The 22,516-nt window shown below is 36.8% G+C and overlaps 1 protein-coding gene across 1 annotated transcript in view; it reads right to left on the reverse strand.

Moving 5' to 3' along the window:
- Window positions 1-17,157, reverse strand: part of LOC142338555 (uncharacterized) — a 30,216-nt gene extending 13,059 nt beyond the window's left edge. Inside the window, exons 1-6 of the mRNA XM_075388344.1 lie at window positions 17,075-17,157; window positions 16,495-16,617; window positions 6,818-6,931; window positions 4,720-5,852; window positions 2,857-2,947; window positions 317-466 (exon numbers count right to left, since the gene is read on the reverse strand). Coding sequence (XP_075244459.1) covers window positions 317-466; window positions 2,857-2,947; window positions 4,720-5,852; window positions 6,818-6,931; window positions 16,495-16,617; window positions 17,075-17,132 — 1,669 coding nt within the window. The 5' untranslated portion in view covers window positions 17,133-17,157. The remainder of the gene's footprint in view (window positions 1-316; window positions 467-2,856; window positions 2,948-4,719; window positions 5,853-6,817; window positions 6,932-16,494; window positions 16,618-17,074) is intronic.
- Window positions 17,158-22,516: the final 5,359 nt, after the last annotated feature.

The following is a 22,516-nucleotide window of genomic DNA, read 5'->3' on the forward strand; positions in this document are numbered from 1 at the left end:
TTTGTGGTTATCAAAATCTCCCTGCTCAGAATACGTCACGAACAAAATCGCTCTCCGATCAAGTTTTAGTGCATTTATCGTGAATGTACATAACAATCGAATTTCATTGCCAGGAATATTTGAAATCGCGTGCTGAATTGACCTGAGTGAGGCTAGGAAAGTAACCGAGCAAAAAATGCTGAACCACGCACAAAAGTGTCGAAATTGCCGCAGCCAAAACTTTTTCTGGCGGTTTGCTCTGGAAAACTCTCCTATAAGAATTGAAATATCTCTGTAATCTCAATATGGGTAACTTTTGTGAGCTATTTTGGCTTACCTATTTTTGGAGCCCTGCTTATCATTGAGTTCACTGCCTTCTTTCCAGCGTCTTTGAATGACATCTTCTTTCCACCTTTTGGGGCCAAATTGGACACTCGTGAACAGATCAGTTCTATCATCTTTTTGTAGTCTGCTTCTGACTTTACTCCTAGAAAAATTCGCGCTCGAAAGATTAGGCAGAACTCGGGGGTAAAAGATTATAAAAAGCTTTGTAACATTGAACTCTGACGTTCTAGAACGTTATTAAGATTTTTTAGCATGGTTACTACTTTATATACCCTATAACGACAATTTGATCACCAAGTTTTTTTGTTGGCAAAAACTAAAATCTGTGGTCACCAATTGCTTTTTTTGTGTTTCAGCTCTCCAAATTTATAGGGAATCTGCTTTTTTGATCAGCCAATTTTGACCGATCGATATCGTTCATGGAGAGATAAAATACGGTAGCGTTGAAAAGCTCTTGAATAACAAATTTGATCATTGAGGGATACTTTTTCAAATCTGTCACTGCTCACATTGAAATTAAGATTTTTTAAAAATAAAATAATGCGATAAAATCTTTTCAAAGCTTTCATTTTGTTTCTCCACTTAAATAAAACTTTTGAGAACAAATTGCTTCTCAAATCCATTTTTATACAAGAAAGGGTTAAATAAGAAAAATGTAAAACAGATTAAATTCACGCGAACAAAAATATCTGAAGTAGTATGGAGCGCCAATCAAATTTTCATCCAATTACTTTCTCCATACTGCCGGTGCAACTGTGATTATAACCAATCCCAGCAAATTGAGTTGCTATAACTGTGCTCAAAATACTGCTTGTAAAATTTATTTTTGGGGTCCAAATTATATTTGATATCATTTCATCTTCAGCATCTATGACGAGGCCGTTAACATATACCTAAAGCCATTTTTCATGAAAATGAGGTCCTGCCATCATTTTAACAGTACGCCTGAATATCAATAAGGATCAGTGGTTAACGATGTTTTAAGAATTTGACTAGTAACGAAATATTTAATAGACCCGACCGATCATTACTAGCGTCCACCGTTACCAAATTTTGCGAGTTGATTTACTCCTTTTTGTAACAATATTTCACCTTTCCTATCTTAATTCATAGTACTTGTAAAAGGTACTTACAAACATTGAGGATGAAAAAGCGGTGGCTTGAATGGAAACTTCAGACAGTGCTTGTCACTTTTTAACACAAAGTCGAAAAGTGGGATCTACGTTTCGCAGCAAAATACTTTTCGCGGAAGCACATTCGACAAAGAGTTGTGCGGCAGATTAATGGCGGTATAAATCTTCCTTTTAGTAATCTTAAATAAAAGACTAATTCGTGATAGGATTAAAATTTTGTAAAACTTTGTCGAACGTACCCATAATTGCATTTCTTTGGAAGCATTTTCCAGCTTAGTCTTGTCGCGTGGAAACTACTTTCACGTAATTTAGGAGCTTTCTCGCCATCTTTTTGTAAAAAGATGGTGGGAAGCGCGAGTCACATTCTTTAAAGCTAGTTTCTGTTTTTGGTACTGGTAGCCGCTATTAAAGTTGATTTTGAGGCCCGGATCTGTTAGTCAGTTAAAATCAGAGCTGGAACATTAAGAATGAAAGATCGAGTTCCAAAAAAAGTTTTGTCATGTCTCAAAAATACAATTACAAAAGGTCGTTTGATTATTGGCTATTATAAAACGGAAAATGAGAGCTGAATTTCCCTGATACAACTTGTATGAACTTCAAATCCATATAAAAACAGCTGCATGGTCAAATTGATATGACTTTTTCGAGAATAGTTGCAACCAAAGCACAGTTTGAGATTCCACTTTTTATCACTCTTTTTAAAAAAAAATAACAGGCAAATACAAAGAGTTTAGAAGCATGCCCACCTTGTAGATACTATTCATCTAATGGACCTGTTCATCTAATTTTGGCTAATTGTTTTGAATATTTTTCTCAGGATTATAACGATAATACATTTGACACTGTTTAAATTTAAGGGGATGGACCATGGTGTGCGAGTACAAATCATTGATTCTTACTATCGTTTTCAATACAAATAGAAAATGATGATATACTGGTTTGAGAAAGTAGGGTAGAATTATTTGCTTCGATAAAAAGCAGTTTCAATCCACTTGTCTGCTTTTACCGGCACCAGTTATACAATATAAGTTGCCTTTTTTGTATGATTTACCTTAGACTTCGGAAATGTCTTAAATGCCCTTAAAACACTCAGGTGCAGATTTTAAAATGCCGAAAGTCTGCAGTGCCATAAGTTAAAATGCCAGAAGTTGCTACTTAGCCAGAAGTTGACTTCCGTTGACTTTCGTCATTTTAAAACATGCGCGTTTCGTATTGTAAGCATGGTTAAGTGATTCTGCAGAAGTCACTTCGAAATTCTGACTTAATATCTCGATAAACGCCAGAAGACATCAATGACTTCAAGCAGAGTCACTTAACCATTACATTTAGGGTGATTATGAATGAAATTTCTGCGTATTTGGAACATATTGAACAATTTGGTTTGATAAATGAAACCTGCCTCTTAAGTCGATGCGTTCGCTGTCTTTACCACGTGCTTCTATCTCACCCAATACCATCCCCACTTGTGTTTTCAGCCATTCGTCCGAAGTCTGAAACAATCATCATCTGCTTCTTTTCGCCGAAGTTTTGTTTTTACCGGCTTGTGTGACCGAATCTATATGTTTTGCACTGCTAATGACGAACACAACCTCAAAAATGACCTCTTGCGGGCTCTCACAAGATAAAGCTTTTTTCATAGCGTTTATAAATTAACGATGCGAATGAGACTGTAAAAACCAGTTTGTGTTATATCAAGCTACCAAAGTCGCTTCTTCCGGAGAGCTTTGGTGCAACAGTAGCACGCCTGGCCGCGGTTCTAGAGAAAGTAGGTTCGGGTCCTCTCTGCTCTAATTCTTTAGCAGTATATGGGGTTAACTAATATCACAGTTGGGTTGTTAAAAGAGTTCAAGAGTTCGCAATTGTTGTCTTTTACAAAAAAAAACGTGCATGGCGTACGTTTGCTCTCTTTTCTTATTTAAATAAGGTTGTTTTTAGGCTTTTCATTCTTATATCAGCCAAAGTCAGATTTTCACCATTTTCACCCTCACGTTTTGGATCTTTTTTGCTAATTTTACTTCAGTAACCCTTTTTTAATAAAACCTTTGGGTAAAAAGAAACAAATACAGGTATAGGCTTAACGAGTGGTAATTCTGCAGCGTCCACGAGTTTTGTAAAACATATTAAGACTGAAATTTTACATCGTACCCAAAATGTTGCCGTGGACGCCCAGGAAGAGCGCTGTCAGCAAAATCGTTGCTTCAAATCGTTCATAAATTTTCAATAGGATTCAGATCTGGACTGTATGCTGGCCATTCTCGTACCTTCTAATCGTTTTCTTGGAAAAAAATGCCAATAATCTTCGATTTATGCACAGAAGCATTATCCCGTTGAAAAATAATGTTCAGGAAATGCTTTTTTTCTTCGTAAATTTCCAATTATCCGACAGCGTTTAGCTTGTTTGGACACTTAACAAGCAATTTCTCTCTATCTGATTGTATTGCAACCCAAAACATAAGTGATCGTTTGGCCGAACTCAAGTTTTTTTGTGTTTTTTTTTCGAGAAATCTTGTTCCATTTCTTCGAAAAACTCTAACAACTTGGTGGCCTCAGATGCGCACCCTTCTTTCATCAGTAAAAATAACATTCTGCCAGAAAGAGAACGGCTTCTTGAGCATATTGATACACCAGTTTGAACAAAAACACTTGCTTTTCTTATTCAAACTGACTTTTTTCTACTATCTGTACCTCTGGAAATTGTATCGTAGCAAGAAAAAGCGTTATGAGCCACTCTAATGCGCTCCAGAGAGGTTTTTGGAGCTTTCAAAACATCGGTAACTAACTTTTTTTCTGGATTTTTTTGACAATTTTGGGGTTCTTCCGCTCGATTTTTGGGCCTCGAAACTGCTACTTTTCAATTAACGCCTGTATGAATATTGTGCACTGGATCTTGATTTCAAGTTGAGTTGCTTTTGTATTTTAGACCATGAAAACCGACATCTCGTAGCGTAACAACTTGGCAAACGGTGAAAGAACATAGCGGTTTAACCATCTTTTCTGTCTAAGCGGAGAAAGTGAGAATGAAATTTCTCTTAATACTTCTAAATTTCCACACCTTCTTTTAACGCCTTAGCGCAAATCTTGCTTATGAAGCACGAATATGGATTTAGCTAAAACCACAATAGAGTTGTTACAAAACACTAAAAATGAAAACTTTACCAAGCAAAGCTTTTCTCACAACTTTATTAAAGTCTCCATATAATTTTTGGTAGCCAAGAAAGTGAGAAAATTTTATATGTGAGAAAATGTTTTGGAATTTGTTTACCTTTTCTCCAACGATGATAGGAATTGTAGGAATGCGCATAGTCTTCACAGCGTGATTGAACTCCATATTACAATTAGCACTTTTGCTGTATTCCGAACTGATGAAGGTCAAAATAACTTTCGTATTAGCCAATCCATTAGCTATTTGTTCAAACATACTTGCATTGCCTTCACTTTGATTCGAAGTTCCTAGTTGTTCGACGTCTAACCACAGCTTGCGACCTTCCAGTTTTTCTTCCAAATCTTGTTTGACCTTTCTGGGGTCAGCCAACTCGTGACCTCTAACATCTCCGACCTCATTTGCCATTTTAGAGGTCAAAGAATTAGTCCAACAGTAACTTATAAAACCTTCGCATAACTCTTCCTGTTTTGGAGCGTTGTTAGTCGTTTCTGTTTGAGTCTCGGAAGCTTTGAGAGATTTCTGACTTGAAAATTTCAGCTCCTGAATTTTCTGTTTGTACGTTGACTCATCTTTAAAATGTATGTACAGTTCTCCAGCTATTAACAGACCGACAACAGTTCGAGTCCAGTCAAAATCCTGACCTACTACAACAGGAATTACCGGGATTCCTTTCGACTTCTTTGCGAACTGAAACTGTTGTTGGCATTTTTCATCCTCAGCAAACTCGTTCGAAATGAAGGCGATAAACACCTTCGCGTTTGCTATCATGGTCGCCACATCACTCAACGAAGGATTCCGTACTTTCAAATTGGTTTTGACCTTCAAATTGTCCTCGATGTCTTGAATGACTTTGATCGGGTTGATATTCTCTTTATTGTTGTTTTTCGTATTTGCGTCTGAGTAACAAACAAAGACGTCGAAAGTTCCGACTTTTTTGTTACTCGTGGTACTTTTGTTATCAGAACCGAAAGCGTCCAAGGCATTCGGTGAAACTCGGAGATCTTCAAGCTTCAGATCCGAGAACGTCTCGGAATAGTTGGTATATGTTACCCATTTTCCGTCTTTTTCACCAAACGCATGTTGGCCATCATACAAGGTCGACCCATTTGGTTGTTTTTTGACATTCGTAATCTTTCCCATGTGCCATCGAGACCCAGAGAATTTATCACCTTTAGCGCCATAGAAGCCCTGAGCGAATAAAACATTACTTCCAACGCCAATCGAATTGACCGCTGAAACAGAATCAAATGACACACAATCACAAGAAAGAAAGAAAAACTTAATTTCTCCAATGAATAATATACAAATTACTGCAAAATATATTGCATTGGAGAGGACAGACAACGTAATAATATTTTGTCAGATCTTTATTTTTAGAGATAGATCTATTCATTTTCCCTTTTGTTAGTTGCGTTTGTAGGATTAAGCAGAGTGTTCAAGCAAGATTAATTCATTCCGATTTTCAACTGTATTATTTTCAACTAGTTTTCGTGGCTCTTATTTTTCACGACAGATATTTATCACTGGGTGGGTTGGTTCTGCTCTAATAGAATACTTTCATAGATGCAATATATGACACAGTCATCGATGATAATAATAATTAGTGGAAATAAACAAAGTAAGGCTTCCACCATCGTCGTTTGCCACTATATCGAGAAAATCAGTTATAACTCTCTCAAGTTCTTATAATTTCTCTCAACCTAAATGATAGCAGTAGTTAAATCAGTCGGCGGTAATCGAATATCAACTGAGCAAAAGCAAACTGAAGTTTGCTGGTATTGAGTGCGGTACAGATTTCTAGCGCTAGGGCTACGTTCATTAATTTTTAAGTAAAACGACAATTTTTTTCGAGTTCAGTCCAAATTTTTCTACGAAAAACGCAGATAATAATGATAATAACAATACAGATAAGTTATTTTCAGATCAGAAGTAACAAAAATCAGTTTTGTTCGCAAATTATAAACCTTAATTCACTTCAAAGAATCGCTTTTCCAATCCGACAGGGCACTCCCTTGTTAGCATTTCTGATTAATCATACACGAATCACGTACAATATCATGTTTATTATACTCTGTATCTATATAAAATCTTTCGAGCGCTTTTAACAGACCAATAAATATATGGCGCTCAAAAAGCTTATTATTTTCCTGGCGTTAAGAAAACGTAACTTCATAATGAGAATGTTTATGTTACTGACCTGGAATGCGATCGTTTGCGACATCACCCACAGCCACCACTCTGCCTTCAGTATCCCCATCATCCCATGTAATGTGAAACACCTGGTCCACTGGGTTGAAGGAATCAATCGTGGCTGAAAAAGCAGAAAAACGTAACGATCAATGTGATTCCATTTGTTCATATTGCTCACTCCATTCATTTTGTACAGTTTTTTGCTCATTTTTACAAGAACCAACCCAGCATGACTGGACTGACGTTTCAGGTCAAAATGTCTCCGATCACACAAAAGTCCTCTGAGCAGTCTTTTCTGCTTGCGAAGATATTTTTGAATCAATTCTGTTTCGCCCCCCCCCCCCCCCACTTTAGTGAGGATGTATGTTTCATGGCCCCAAGGTGCACGTGTATTATTTTTACATAGTAACGTGCTATGTGTGTTCAAGCACAAGCTTGATTTTCCTTAATTTGTTTTGATTGTTTTGATGACTTCTGATTTGTTTTGATTTGTAAAATTTGCGGGTTTTATGTTTTACCCACTTGTGCAACCTAGCAATTCATTGTAATCTGGAAATCTCTTGTTAATAAGTAGTAAACAATGGTGACCTTTTTTAACGACAAACACATTGAAAGCAACCAAAATTCTGAAACTGAAACAAAAAAAGTTAACAAAATCAGGGAGTACTTTAAAAAACTTTCTCAATACCATTTTCATTGTTCCTATAACTCAAAATGTTTGCTGTATTTTAGAACCCTTTAGAAAGGAGCCGTCACTTCGCGACAATAACGAAGAACCAGAATAAAGAAGATAGAGAGTTGAAAAAAAAGAAGAAAGAAAGGAATAGATAAGTACAAAATAGTGTAACAAGAAATGACGTCTACAGAAGATTGTCTCTCAGCAACCAAATAGTTCTAATTTCATTTTCAAATTCTAACGAAGAACAAAGTTAACAAAAAAAATCAAAGGGTCTTCATCCGAAGTAACATTTATGTAATTGTATACCTATAAAATACCTAATATCATATTTATATACTAATATCATATTTATATACCTGTTATCTAATATAAGAAAACTTTGTCCACGCTCCTGTTTAAAAAAAAACAAAAACAAGCTTTGCACCTTTTTGATTTGCAACAAAATATTCCATATTCCTCGATGAGATTAGCGTTCAATAACGTTTTTTAGTTCTCAGGAAGCGTGTACATTGTTTTCAACTCTGGAGTAGATAGTGTTAATACACATACACACACATTAAAAAAATAGAAGAACACCCACAATTTGTTTTTATCGTAGTTAATTATCATCAAGTTTCCGATTTTTTGATTCAAAAAGAATGTAAAGCAAGAAAGAACACAGCAATTACAGTCAAACGCTTTCTACTTCAGAGGGCACATTAAATAAAAAAAACTTCGGATTTAGGTTGTTCGTTGCAAAAAAGATTTAAACGTCAAGGAATAACGTTTAGCATCAAAAGCGATAACAAACACATTTTGATATTATTCGTCAGTAAAAAATTATTGACGTTCTCTGACAATCTGCAAAGTTCAACAGACCCAACAAAGTTTAGGTTGAAAGAAAAATCAGACCACAACACACTTCACTTCATTAAAAACAAAACAGTTCTGATTGCTTTTTCACTCAAATTTCAGAACAAAGGAGTTTTGTATCGAAAAGGTAAAACACTTAAATCTATAGCTTACGTATAAAAGCAGTCATATCGTCCTCCCACAGAGCAGTAACACCCTCAAAACATTAACAGAACAACGAGAAAAAAGCGTGTAGAGCGGCTGTTTTAATGCAGCAAACAAACTGAATACTCTTACGCGTGTCCATTGAAGTTGCTCTTCATAATACTGGTTTGATTCAGCTGTTACAAAAACTTAATAAAAACTAAAACTGACAAACTGATAGATCAAACAAGAACAAAGTTCAAAACTCTTGCAAAAAGCACCTGTATCAATATGCCTGGCGCCAATAATGAGAAAAAGGCTATACAACAACAGCTGCAGAGGAGAGAAGCAGAATGGGCAGTCAATGTCGACTATCTTGAGGCCATGATTCAGGAGGAGAATTTAGAGGGCATCAATTTGTCTTATGAGTCTCTTTCTCAACAAAAGCTGCAACTAGACAAACTCTGTGACGACCTTTTTAAATTCAACCTCACACAAAATGAATTGAAAGAAATGATGGAGAGATCAGCAGAACGAAGTCTAGTTATCTTGAAATGGAAAAAATATGGCAAAAACCATTCAAGAGAAATCACTACAGACTCCGATAGCCATTTGCCAGAGCAGCAAAGAAGAGCACAACCACATCAAACAAACATCCAAAATGACGAATCCTCAACAACTCTTAAACCCTACTACAATAGACAAAAAACGTACAATTTGAGAGGCAGATCAAAAGCAGAGAACAGAACAGATAAAGTACCTACACTTTCAGATTCACAAAAAAACAAAACAAAGCAGCAGAAATCCCCAACATGGACAGAAATATGACGATGACAGAAAACAAAGTAACCAATTGATATTGAGCGCTACCCATTCAGATACAACGTCATTGGAAGGAGGGGACTCCGACAACAAAAACAGTAACAACCAGTGTAACCCGAATTCTTACATTGAGTTTCCTCTGAGAAATTTTGGGTACGGTCAAAAACAGAGACGCACCGATCCAAAAACCAACTTCACACAAGTCCGCGAGAAAACATTACAGCCGAATGATGATTCAAACACAGAATGCACTTCGTCAAGGATTATAGCCGGTTTTCCACACAATAATGGTGACCATCACATAACAGCAGAGCAAAGAAAAAGCAATGGCGGTGAGGACTTGACAAAAACCCGAGAAGCAATTGAAGTTAACTACAAAAAGCAAAACATCGGACCAATCACCATAAGACGCGATGTTGGTACCACTACATCAAACGACAAACCCCAATCCAATGAACACGCTAAAAGGAAACAAAAAATACACCAATCAGATGTAAGTACCGAATCTGATTGCAGTTCATATCAGACATTTGACACTAATATCCCAGACCAACGGAAAACACAAAAGAAAACACAGCCACATCAGCAACAATCAAGACAACGAAACTTACATCCTTTTAACAGGAAACAATCATCAAATAAAATCACGCCTTTACCCAGAAGAAATCAACAGACAACAGACTACGACAGTAATTATCTACAATCAACAGACGATGAAAGCGACGATCATCAACAAATCGACAACATCAGACTAAGCAGTAACCCAACGCATTATGGACTACAACCAAAAATACAAGGAGCCAGAAAAAGAGAAAGAAAAAGAGACAAGATCCATGATGTTAACCTTGCTTCAACAAATACCCAATTTCAGGAGACCCAAGGTCAAGGTACTTCAAATATTCACAAACATGTTCAAAGTCAAGAACAGCAATGTCTTCAAAGCATCGATTTCTATCAAGATGCGAACAAAATCAATAGAGGTAACCAATCAAATGACAGAGAATTGAGAAGAAAAGCCGTCAACAACCTAATCCCAGAAACGAACAACAATCTTGGCAATTTTAATCTCAACGCACAGGACCAAAGAATACCAAATTACATCAACAGAACTGGCCAACAACCAGACAGACAGTTTCAACATACACAGACAACAGAAAACATTTTCTTGCCACGACAAGCACAACAACAACATGTCACATCCACCATTAATCTACCAAAAACTCAACTCAAATCCTTCAGCGGAGATCCAATGAGATGGCACGACTGGTTTAGTTTTTTTAAAGCCACAATACATGACAATGTAACACTGACAGATGCCCAACGGATGACATATCTTCAAAACGCCCTCACAGACAGAGCCAAAGACAGCATTATTGGCTACTCATACAACGGAGAGTTTTATAATGAAGCAAGGCAAGAATTACAAAAACGATTCGGGAAACCACAGCATGTTACAGCAGCTTACCTTGATAAGTTGGAACAATGGCCCAGACCGACCATTAATAACCCCGAAAGTTTTGTATCTTTTGCAGCGTTTCTTAGACAAATGGTTCAAACGTTCATACTTCACAATTTCACATCAGATCTTCAATCCTGAGCTGTCCTTAAGATTGCAAAAGATAAACTTGCGCCAACAATGATAATCAGATGGAACGAATACGTCCTTAGACAAGCTATTGTTCAACCTAATTTAATACATTTTAAGGACTTGATCGATTATTATGCAGAAGCTTGCGAAGATTTGTCAACATCACAAAGACCAACCAATCAAGAAAACAGTTCGTCTAAAAAATCAAACAGACTCTTCCAACAGCAAAGTAACAAAAGATGCCCTCTATGTGGTTACAGTCACAACTTAGGAAAATGCAACCAATTCCTCAATAAAGATATTAACGAAAGACAACAAACTGTAAGACAACTGAAAATTTTCCCAAATTGCCTCACCGAACACCCAAAAGGACAGTGTAACAGTCATTACCGATGTCGAATCGAAAACTGCAACGGATTTCACCACTCAACAATTCACAGAAACAACTTTAACAGTTCACAGACATTTTCACCAACTCAGCAACAGCAAAGAAACCAACAGCAACAACATCAACAACAAACAAACAACCAGTTTCAAAACCAATCTACAAACAATTATCACAACAATCGTGGTCTGCAAAACAACGGACACCAAACACAGGTAACCGCAAACAGATCACAGTTTCAACCACATGGATTCAACTATGGAAGAATGGCTGGTTACAATCATAACAACAACACACGTAATTCGTTTGGTGAAAACAATAACACTAACCGTTTCAATCAGAATTGCAGTCCCAACAACAACAATGGAAGCACCTTCAAGAGAAACTATAACAATCCGAACAACTTCATGCCAAATACAAATTCACGACAACAGAACACCGGACATTCTCATAACCAAACAGACACACAAAATCAAAGCCAAAGGCAACAAAACTTTAACAACAACAACAGCAACCCACGAGCACAAAATCACACATGCAGCAACAACCAAATCAGCTCGTGGATACGACCTCAAGTTCAACTTCAAGCCATTCCGGTTATCCTTTACACTGAAGACGTATCAATAGAAACATATGCTCTTTTGGATAGCGGGAGCGACAACACACAAATAACAAACTCAATGGCAAAAGCACTCGGAATAAAAAACACAGATCACATTGCAGTACCAATTTCTTCACTTTACGGAGAACATATCATAACATCAACTGAAGTTCTTCTGGGAATTGAATCACTCAACAGCACCCGACCTCTTTTCAACCTACCGGTGTACGCCACGTCTGCATCTGACTTTCAAATGCCGAATGTACCCGTTGAGATGTTGAAATCTGCGCCGACTACGATCATCTTAACAACATCACATTTCCACAAATACGAGATAACAGAATAAGAGTTTTAATCGGAGCGGATGCCTTCATAGCAACAGTACCACTTAAATTCGCAACAGGACCACCAGGAACCCCATACGGAGTCTTGACGCAGCTTGGATGGACCGTTACAGGACCAATACCACAGAAATACAAGGCAACGAGTAATAAAAAAGAAATCAATTACAATATAACGTTTTACAACAGAATTAAGAACCCAGAACAGGAAATAGAGAACGACATGCTTCAAATGTTTTGGACAATGGAGGGAAAAATTTAGTGAGCGGAAAAAAGACACTGACAGCAGATGACAGGAAAGCTCCTGAAACACTAAAAAGGACGACATGCCACAACGGTTCTCGTTATGAGATCGGACTGCCTTGGAAAGGTGACACTAAGCTACCGAACAACTACTTTCTTGCCAAAGCACAATTACAGTGAAAACCGACTTATACAGGAACCAAACCTATTTTGTCGTTACAACCAAACCATCGAAGCAGACATCGAAAATGGATTTGTTGAAGAGACACAACGTCAACCCAGTTTCATGAATTCACAACTTTGGTATCTCCCACACCACCCCGTTGAACATAAAATGAAGAAAAAAGTAAGACGGGTCACAAATGCAGCTTCAGTATACAAAGGACATTCACTCAACAAAGCTCTTTTGACCGGACCAGATCTACTATGCAGACTTGTTGGACTTATTCGGCAGTACAAGATTGCAGTAACCGGTGATATCGAAGCAATGTTCATGCAAGTTGCCATCAGAACAGAAGACCAAGACGCACTAAGATTTTTGTGGAACAAAGATGGAGAAGAAACAATTTTCAAGTACAACAGACTAATATTTGGTGCAACTTGTTCCCCTTCATGTGCAATCTACATACTCCACAGATGTGCGGAAGTCAACAAATTAAGTAATCCCGAAGCCTACTCAGCCATAAGAACAATTTCTACATAGATGATTACCTTCAAAGTTTCAACACAACCGAAAACGCAGCAATCACAACAACAGAGGTAAAGGATACATTACACAAAGGTGGCACTAAACTTACAAAGTTTTTTAGTAACGACCCAAACACAGTCATGAAAATAACTGGAGAAAATGCAGACACAGCGATAGAGCAACGCATTTTAGGACAAATGTGGAATGCCAAGGAAGATATTTTCATCTTCAAAAGACCTGACTTAAAACTGGATGTCAAAAGCATGCAACAACGTCAATTGCTCTCACTCGCCGCATCATTGTTCGATCCCCTTGGAATCATCAGGCCGTTTTCCATTAGAGTACGATGCATTTTTCAATCAATAGTGAAACAAGGTAACAACTGGAAAAATCAGATTCCAAGAGAGTTCCAACACGACTTACAGCAATGGGTCGACGAATATGAGCAGATGCCAGAGATTTCTATTAGCAGATGTCTGATCCCCAACCCAGATGCTAAGCATGAACTTCACATATTTTGCGATGCATCAAGTACAGCAAAAGCAACGACAATATACATCAGATCAACAAGCGCAGAAGAAATAACAACTCAATATGTTGTTAGCAAAGCAAGAGTTGCCCCCATTAAAACAACAACCATCCCGAAGTTAGAACTAGAAGCAGCAGCTATGGGAGCAGAACTTGCTTCTTTTGTTCGAAGCGAAATGACAGCACAGTTTGAAAAAATTCAGTTCTGGACTGACAGTATGGCCACAATAGGTTGGATTAAATCAACAAAACACCAAATTTTTTGCAGCAAACAGAATTGCAAAAATTTTTTGCCAACTCTAAGTCAGAACAATGGAATTTTGTACCCGGTAAAATTAACCCTGCAGATCACGGAACAAGAGGACTTTCTTTAACAGACTTGAAAGAAAAATGGCTGTCAGCGCCAAAATTTCTCCTAGAAAATCCCGTTCCAAATTTCCAAAAAGACCAGCAATTTACAGCGATAAACGTTTTACGTACAGAAACTTCAAATACAGTTATTGACACTAATGATTTCTCTAGTTGGAATAAACTTATGCGACGGACCGAAACAGTAATGAAAGCAGTCAATATCTTTCGAAAACGACCAGTCACAAACAGTTATGAAGACGCACGACACCATCTATTGAGACAATCACAGCATAAAAATTTTCTGAAAGCATAAGAAACTTTGAACGGGAAAATGAACTAGACAAAAAGGACAAGTTATTACGGTTCACTCCCTTCCTTGACAAAGATGGTTTAATACGAGCAAGAGGCAGACTAAAGCACGCTAAAAGACCCTACAGCCAGAAACATCCAATTATTCTTGACAGTAAGAATAATATTACCAAATTAATAATTGAGCAAGCCCACAACGACTGTAGACATCTTGGAACAGAGTTTGTCCGAGCACACCTGCAACAAGATTTCATCATTATAGGTCTTAGACTATTTTTGAAACAACTAAGTAAAACATGCTTCATTTGCCGACGATGGAGAGCACAAAATATCAACCCCCTCATGGCCGACCTACCCAGTTTCCGATTCGCAGAAGCAGGAAAACAATATCCTTTTCTAAATGTTGGGTTAGATTTTTTCGGACCCTTTTTCATTGAGCACACAAATCGCAAATTGGAAAAACAATACGTATGTCTTTCCACCTGTCTTGTAACTAGAGCTGTGCATCTGGAGGTTTGTCAGACATTGGACACAGATAGTTGTCTACTAGCCATTAGAAGGTTTTTTTCGCGACGAGGGTATCCCGAACTAATCATTTCTGACCATGGATCAAACTTCACATCCGCAAAAAAGATGTTGGATCTGAGCAAAATCAGTATTGACAACGACTACATCAAGTCCCAGTTACAGCAGCAAAATATTACCTGGAAAATGAATCCACTTCTAGCCCCTCACTTCGGCGGGATATGGGAAAGGCTAATTCAGTCTGCCAAACGCACTTTGCTCATAATTTTAGGCAGCCAACAATTGAAAGCTGAAGTTTTTCAGACAATTGTAGCCGAGACTGAAGGACTTCTCAACTCCAGACCAATTACATGTCTCCTCAGACACAAACGATGAAGAAGCACTAACCCCGAATCATTTCCTATTAGGACGCCCTTACAGCCCTTTAGCACCGTTGACATCAACCAGCCGAAAATTTAGTAAAAAGGAGTTCTCTTACACACAAACATTACTGGAAATTATTCGTCTGAAAATTATTCGTCTGATCAGAATAAAGTTATCTTTTGTAGCTTATACCTGGTCATTACTATGGTAGTGTACACGTAGTTGTTTCGACTTGCCACGCAAATTAAATGTCACAAGTACTCACGCGGTAGTTCGAATCGCATATAAAGCAAACGTTGTTGGCGGGAGTTAAGCTGAACGTGTTATTTTTCATGAAGTGAATTCTACTCAAAAATCAGACTGGCTAGTATAAATTAACTGTGACATGAACAGAGTTCTGACCATCCTAAAAAACAGAATGTCTTTAGAGTAATTCACGCTGATTTGCTCTGCCACCAACCACTGGGATACCAATTATGATGTAATTTAATTACTCTGCCACCAACCACCAGGTTACCAATTTAAAAAATCTAGGACAACAACTTTTCAGCCTTCCTTGTTAACAGTCTGATGATAAACTCAGAGTTATACAAAGTAGTAGTAATCAATTCTGGCTTTTTTCTTGAGGGATCGTGACCAAGAAAAATTGTTTCCTCTTGAGTCAAATTTTTGCAGTCCACGACTCGTCCAATGACGCAGCCGTCATGTAAAAAATTTTTATCCGTTATTTTTTCCAGAGCGTGAAAACAGGGCAAGTTTGAGAAGCAAAAAATACACATTTTGACGAACCTGATCATTAATAAATGTGATTTGCTATAAGAAGTTTTCATGACTATGACTTTTTCATCAAAACATCGATTTACAAAAGATCGCTAAAATTTGATCTCATATTTTTCATTTTTTCGATATTACAAATATTCAATGAATACCGAATCACTAAAAATTAGTTTTTTTCCAATTTTTTAACGATTCATTGGAAACATTTTTTTGCACTTTTTCGGATTTCCTTAAAAATTTTAATTTTTAGAATTTCGATGAATGAAAGCTGTACGATTACAAATTATCATAGACACCATATCAGAAAAATGTATATATATATATATATATATATATATATATATATATACACATATATATATATATATATATATATATATATATATATATATATATATATATGTATATGTATATGTATATATATGTGTGTGTGTGTATATATTTATATATAACTTTTTGATTTATGAGGTCAATCCGGGTGGCTCTGGTGAATAAATACAGGTGGTTACCTGGGAAGTATTGATGTTTGAAGTACTTGGCATATATTTTGTCTCCTTTGCGTGGAAAGTTGGCCTGGGAGAATTTCCCAAACAATTTTTTCTTGAGGGACTGAATGTTTCCGAGGTCCAAGCCTGAAACGTGTGAAAACAACCAAATTAGTTCTGATTATAAGAATGCATGATTTTTTCTGAACCCTTGGTGCAATTAAGGCTGGTGACGATAACTCATATTTTTCTTCATTTCTTAAGACTGCGTTCTAACAATTCACAAACCAGATGTCAGCAGGATTCAATGGCAAAAACCCCGGCTGAAAGGTGAGTTATTTTTATTGCACGCACGAAGATACTCGACAAGATCTGCCTCAAGTCTGGACTGGAGGGAGCCAACAAAGACTTATCATTGCTTTATTTTGTCTGGATGCATCTGATCACAATAGAGGTAATGTGTGACATAAAAGCAGTCAAAATTAAGGAGCCAAAACTATCCTAATAAGAGCTAGCTATAGCAGTTTGAAATCATTTGGGCATCGATTCTAGGTACACAGTTTCCTGTTCAACTGTCGAGCGGAAAAAGAAGAAGAGATCTTACCTCCTTTAGTCAATTGCTTCTCAATTGAGTCAATGAGCTGTTCTATTTCGGGATCCATTAAGATGATTTGCCCACGTTAGAAAAAAATAGCGTCAATTTCTTCCAGAAATCAAAGAAAAACACTTGCTTAAAATTTAGTAGCAGATAATAATTCGATTGAGAAAGTTACCCCTTTCACTGATTATAGTGTGGAAAAAATGAAGAGCTGGAGTATAAATACGTGCAGTTTATAGTAAATGTATATCAGCTAACAAAAATAAGCACACAGTTGAACAAAAAACACAACGAACTCAAGATGGTTTAAACAGTAATATATTCTACACTGAATAGCCAAATTTTCACCGTGCATCGCACGTACATATAAAAACCCAGGTTTTGGTCCAGACCCAAATTGAGCTATGATCAGACCCAATCGAGCGCACACCCCTGTGTTCCCAGACCGAAATTACAGGGTCTGGAAAGCGGTTCGAGCGCACAATAGTCTGGACCATGGTCTGATTTCGGTCTGATCAGAGGTCAATTCGGTCTGGACGGTCTGATCATAGTCTTTTTAGTCTGGACCATGGTCTGGGTTTGGTCTGATCAGAGATCAATTCGGTCTGGAAAGTCTGATCATAGTCTTTTTAGTCTGGACCATGGTCTGGGTTCGGTCTGATCAGAGGCCGTTTCGAGCGCACTTGAGTCTGATCAGAGGCCGTTTCAAGCGCACTTGAGTCTGATCAATTTATTATTTTTTTGTGCATTATTTTTTCATTTTTTTCTTGTTTTTTTATTGAGGGATGTTGGCTCTAACAAGAGGCAACAATAAAGCAGTGTTCCGATCAGAGACTCATCAAAAGTTCGATGACTCTGATCAAAAACGAGGAGTCCAGCTGATAGCAAAGGCCGGTCCCCTCAAGGAGAAATTTTGATTAACTGAAGACCACAACGTTTCTTGTGGAAAGCTTTCTAAGTTCATCCATTGAGTCAGAAATATGAACTAAGGGGAATAGTAAATAATTTTTTTCCTCAACAGTTCGGTTTCGTTTTCATTAGCAATACTTTCAGAATTGGCTTTTCCTTAGATGTTTCTAATACTGCAAACACCAGTTTTTATGAAATGAATATATTATAGCAAATTTAAGAGATTTGTTCATAATTAAAATCTTACTCTGATCAGACTATTTTGAGCGCACTTGAGTCTGATCATAGTCTGATTAAGGTCTGGACCATGGTCTGAAGATGGTCCGATCATGGTCTGTTTATAGTCTGGACAATGGTCTGAGTTTGGTTCTGATCATAAGCGCACTATAGTCTGGACAAAGGTCTGGTTTTGGTCTAAAAAGTGGTCACTTTGGTCTGGAAAGTCTGATCATAGTCTGTTTATAGTCTGGACAATGGTCTTAATTTGGGTCTGATCATAAGCGCACCATAGTCTGGACAAAGGTCTGGGATCGGTCTGATCAGAGGACATTTTGGTCTGGAAAGTCTGATCAGAGATCATTTTGGTATGGAAGGTCTGATCAGAGGTAATTTCGGTCTGGAAAGTCTGATCAGAGGTCATTTCACTCTGGATAGTCTGATCATAGCTCAATTTGGGTCTGGACCAAAACCTGGGAAGATGCTTTCTCGTCAAAACACCAAAGTCAATTAAACTGAAAACTTCAAAACTGACTAGAGTTGACAATAATTTTGATCAAAGTAATTGAATTTTCGGCAAGAGTTATCTTAAAAAAAGTTAAGTTAGTTATTCTTTTAAAGGTTAAGTTGGTTATTACTTTAAGCTGAAGCAGTTCATATGCAGTCAAACTGACACAGTTAAAGAATACTTCTGAAGTATCTTTTAACTTCTGCCTCAGCGTAGTTGAATTTTGGCCACCGCAAATTGATTCCCAATTTTGTAAACTTAAATCCAAATGATAAGCAAAAAGAGCAAACTTCCTTCAGATATCCTTCAGAGTTGTTTTTTTTTCATACATTCGCTGATCTACAAAAGCACATAGGCATCTCATATTGAGAGTGCTGGTGCTCTTCCTTAGTTTCTTATCCGATGAAATTGTGAGAAAATCAGCAGTTGAGCCAGTTCAGATAACCCGCTCCCGTACATGCTAAATCCTTCCAGTCCGAGTTTTTATTCTCACTTGACCAAAGTGGGGAGAATAAAACAAAAACTTCATGAAAAAATGCGAATGTTAAAATCAATTAATCAAAAACCGATACATTAAAATAATGTAATGTAAAGTCATCATTTAGAACTAATCAGCTAACAAGTTGAGTATAGCTCTGCTTTCGCCTTCATAGTGCAAGTCAGACAAAATATCAAGTCAAATTTTTACTGGATGTAAAAAGCAGCGAGTCTTGAGTCAGTTGCTAGGAGCTTATATAATGTAAACTTTGAACGGTGTTGTTCAAATGATCAAGTCCGACAAATGTGGAGCCATATTTTAACAAAAATATCTAAATTATTGCATATTATTAAAAGTTATTCACAATGATAGCTGACAATTTGGATAATGAGACGCTTAAAACAGTTTCATCACCGGAACAGCAATTTTCAGTGCTCTAATGATACGAATTTTGACATTTAGATTTTTGCTCTTAATGAAAGATGAGATATAAAACAGATAAAAAAATTGCTGTCAATTGTTTTAGTTCAATAAATTTATGTTTGAATTCAGCACTTGATTTCGGGCCTCGTCTTGGTGAATAATTTAATTCTACTATTTATAAAATAGAATCTACAAGTGAACTCAGTTCTAGAGTTTGAATTCTGGCAAAATATCTGACTCTACGCAAGAATTTCAAATCTAGGTTGCTTGGCTCTTCTTGAAGTCATTGAGGACCTCTGCCGTTTATTGAGAGCAGCTCACTGATTTAAGCTGTCCAGCAAAATTTTTGAAATTACTTCTTGAGTACCCTTCCTTAAAAATTGTTTTAAAATGTCAAAATCCAATGGTGTTGATGATGCATCAATTCAAGATGACCAAAGCCAAAATTAGAAAAGTTGAAACTCTTCCCGCCAAAAAAGTGGGAACTTGACTTCGTCCAAATAACACGTGTAAAACAGTAACTCTCCGATAAAAGAGACTGAACTTAACATTATCTTACTGAATTTTTATTACTAGAAACGTGTTCTCTACACATACATTACATAGTTTTTGGTGAATTTCTGTGCAGATTTTTTTTTGCAATCCTTCTGAAAAACCTATTTTTCTTGCTCAGAAGCACTCCTTTTTTTCCGCCCGCTCTATTGAATATAATTTGAGTTTATTGATGACAGTTTGCTGTTGGAATTCTAATTTACACATTTACTGGAATTCTAAAAGATTTACTTTTTGACGGAATTCTTTCTTGTTGGTGTTCTATGACAATGGGTATTCTATAACAATGGGTATTCTATGACAATGGAAATTCTTTGACGACATTTTTTTTACTATTTCGAAAAATATCAAAAACTGAACTGTGGCATTTTTTTGGAAAATATAGGTTTCAGTAGTCACCTAGAGAAGGCCATGACATTTGTTTTGGTTTCAGACGTTACCGCAGATGATCGCCCTAGGTCTCAGACGTTACCTAAGAAGTGCAGTTCCCCCTTCAGAAAACATTGATTCAAAAACTGTTATTTTTCTTACCATAGCTTGAGCAAAGAAGCAACTGTTAGTTTTCTGAAAGTTCTGGCAATATTTCAAACTTTTGGACAAAAAATTACTGATTCTTTTGCAACTTTTTGATAAAAATAGAGTTGATAACAGTTGAAACTCAGGCGCATCAAAACAAAAATCGAGTGTCATTTTATCTTGTTAGAAAAGGTCACGGTTGCTAACAAAAAAGCTGCAAAGGTTTTGACAGAAAAGTTTTACCTTTTCAGAATCAGATATTAAAGTTTGTTCGAATCTTTTTCAACTTTTCGCTTTTCCTTTCTAGATGAATGGCTGACTTTTATTGGAAAGAGAAGCTCTTTGCTAGTTTAAACCAGCAGCAATAATTTCATTAAGCAAATCAGCAAAGTTTTTTGCTGCTTTTGCTAAGTCATTGAAAAGTGGAAGCTACATGAGCCAGAATATTTAAAAACAATTGATCAAAAAGCTAGCTGATAAGCAATTTCATTTTGTACGCTTCATGCAATTTTCCATCTCAGATAGCAAAATCTTGATCAATACTTATGGCAACATAGCTTCTCCAAAGCTCAGAATTTTCTTTTAATTTGTCCTCTCTCTCAGCAGTTACAGCTGAAGTCCCTTTTTCCCTGGTTACAGACGTTACCAGTTAGATGAAGGAAAAATTTTTTCCAAAGGTAACAGTAGTCAACAACTGTCACAGTAGACAAACTGCTTTCAGACGTCACCTTAAAAGATGATGAAGATTGATTATTAAAGACTAGTTTCATATGTTACCTTCACATAAAAGATTCTTCAGTTCGGTGTTCAAAACAGCAAAAATAAAAGAAACTGTTCAACAGAAAAGATCTCACTACAAAAAAGTTTCTTTGCAAGCTACCTAATTTGTGTTCAGTAGCTCGCGTTGCCTGAACGCATCGCCTTTTTCCTAATTACGAATTAGCTGCAGTTTTTATTCTATTCCTCGCCTAAGGCACAATTGGTTAGGGTATCGTTCACTTGAAGTAAAAAAAATCTGGAATTTAATTGTGAGCAACAATTAAAAGCAAAAGTCCTTGGTCTAATATAACAATTATTTAATCATCCTAAATTTATTGGTCAAAAGTTCATAAATAAAACTAGCAATTATTTGAGTCTGTTGAGAAAAAAAACACAATCTACGTTCACACGTTCGAGAGTTTTACGTTTTTCTCAAACGAAAAATTATAAAGCTAGATTTAGCTTCAATTATAGTGTAACTGTTTTCGGAGTGATTTCTTTGGGTAAAATTATCAAACCAAAAACACTTTATTTGGTCTAATTGTTCAATTTTTGTTGAGCATCTCAAACCCCTTCCATCAAAAAAATTGCGCCGCGAGGAAATTTTCAAGCCGTTTTTACCTATCTCTAATTAAGAAAGAACTCGAAAAGGAGAAAGAGATCAAAACAACAAGATGACAAAGAAAAACACTCAGAGCTGCCAAATCGAACTGAACATTTTTAAGATGTCAGAATTGAATTTCAAGAATCAACTGGATCTTTTGCAAACCGCAATTTCACAGAGAAAAAGTTTTAGAACGCTGACTCTTCTAATCAACAACATCAAAGAAACAAAGAAAGAACTGAGAAAAGCCGCTGAAAAAGTTTTCCTCGAAAACCCTCATCCAAGCACAGTTTCATCAATAACAGAAAGACAGTCCAACCTTCTCTCGAAATTGCAGATCTCCGAACGTGAATTCAATAGCCTGGATGACGACGGACAACTCAGCCAGTCGTGAGATGACATTAGCGTCAGTTCGAAGCGCAGCTCACGCCTTTTCGAATTCAAAAGATCATCAGCAACACGAACCGAGAAGTTAACACAGGT

Source organism: Convolutriloba macropyga, chromosome 4, assembly GCF_964194025.1.
Source record: "Convolutriloba macropyga chromosome 4, txConMacr16.3, whole genome shotgun sequence".
Lineage (NCBI taxonomy): Eukaryota > Metazoa > Xenacoelomorpha > Acoela > Convolutidae > Convolutriloba > Convolutriloba macropyga.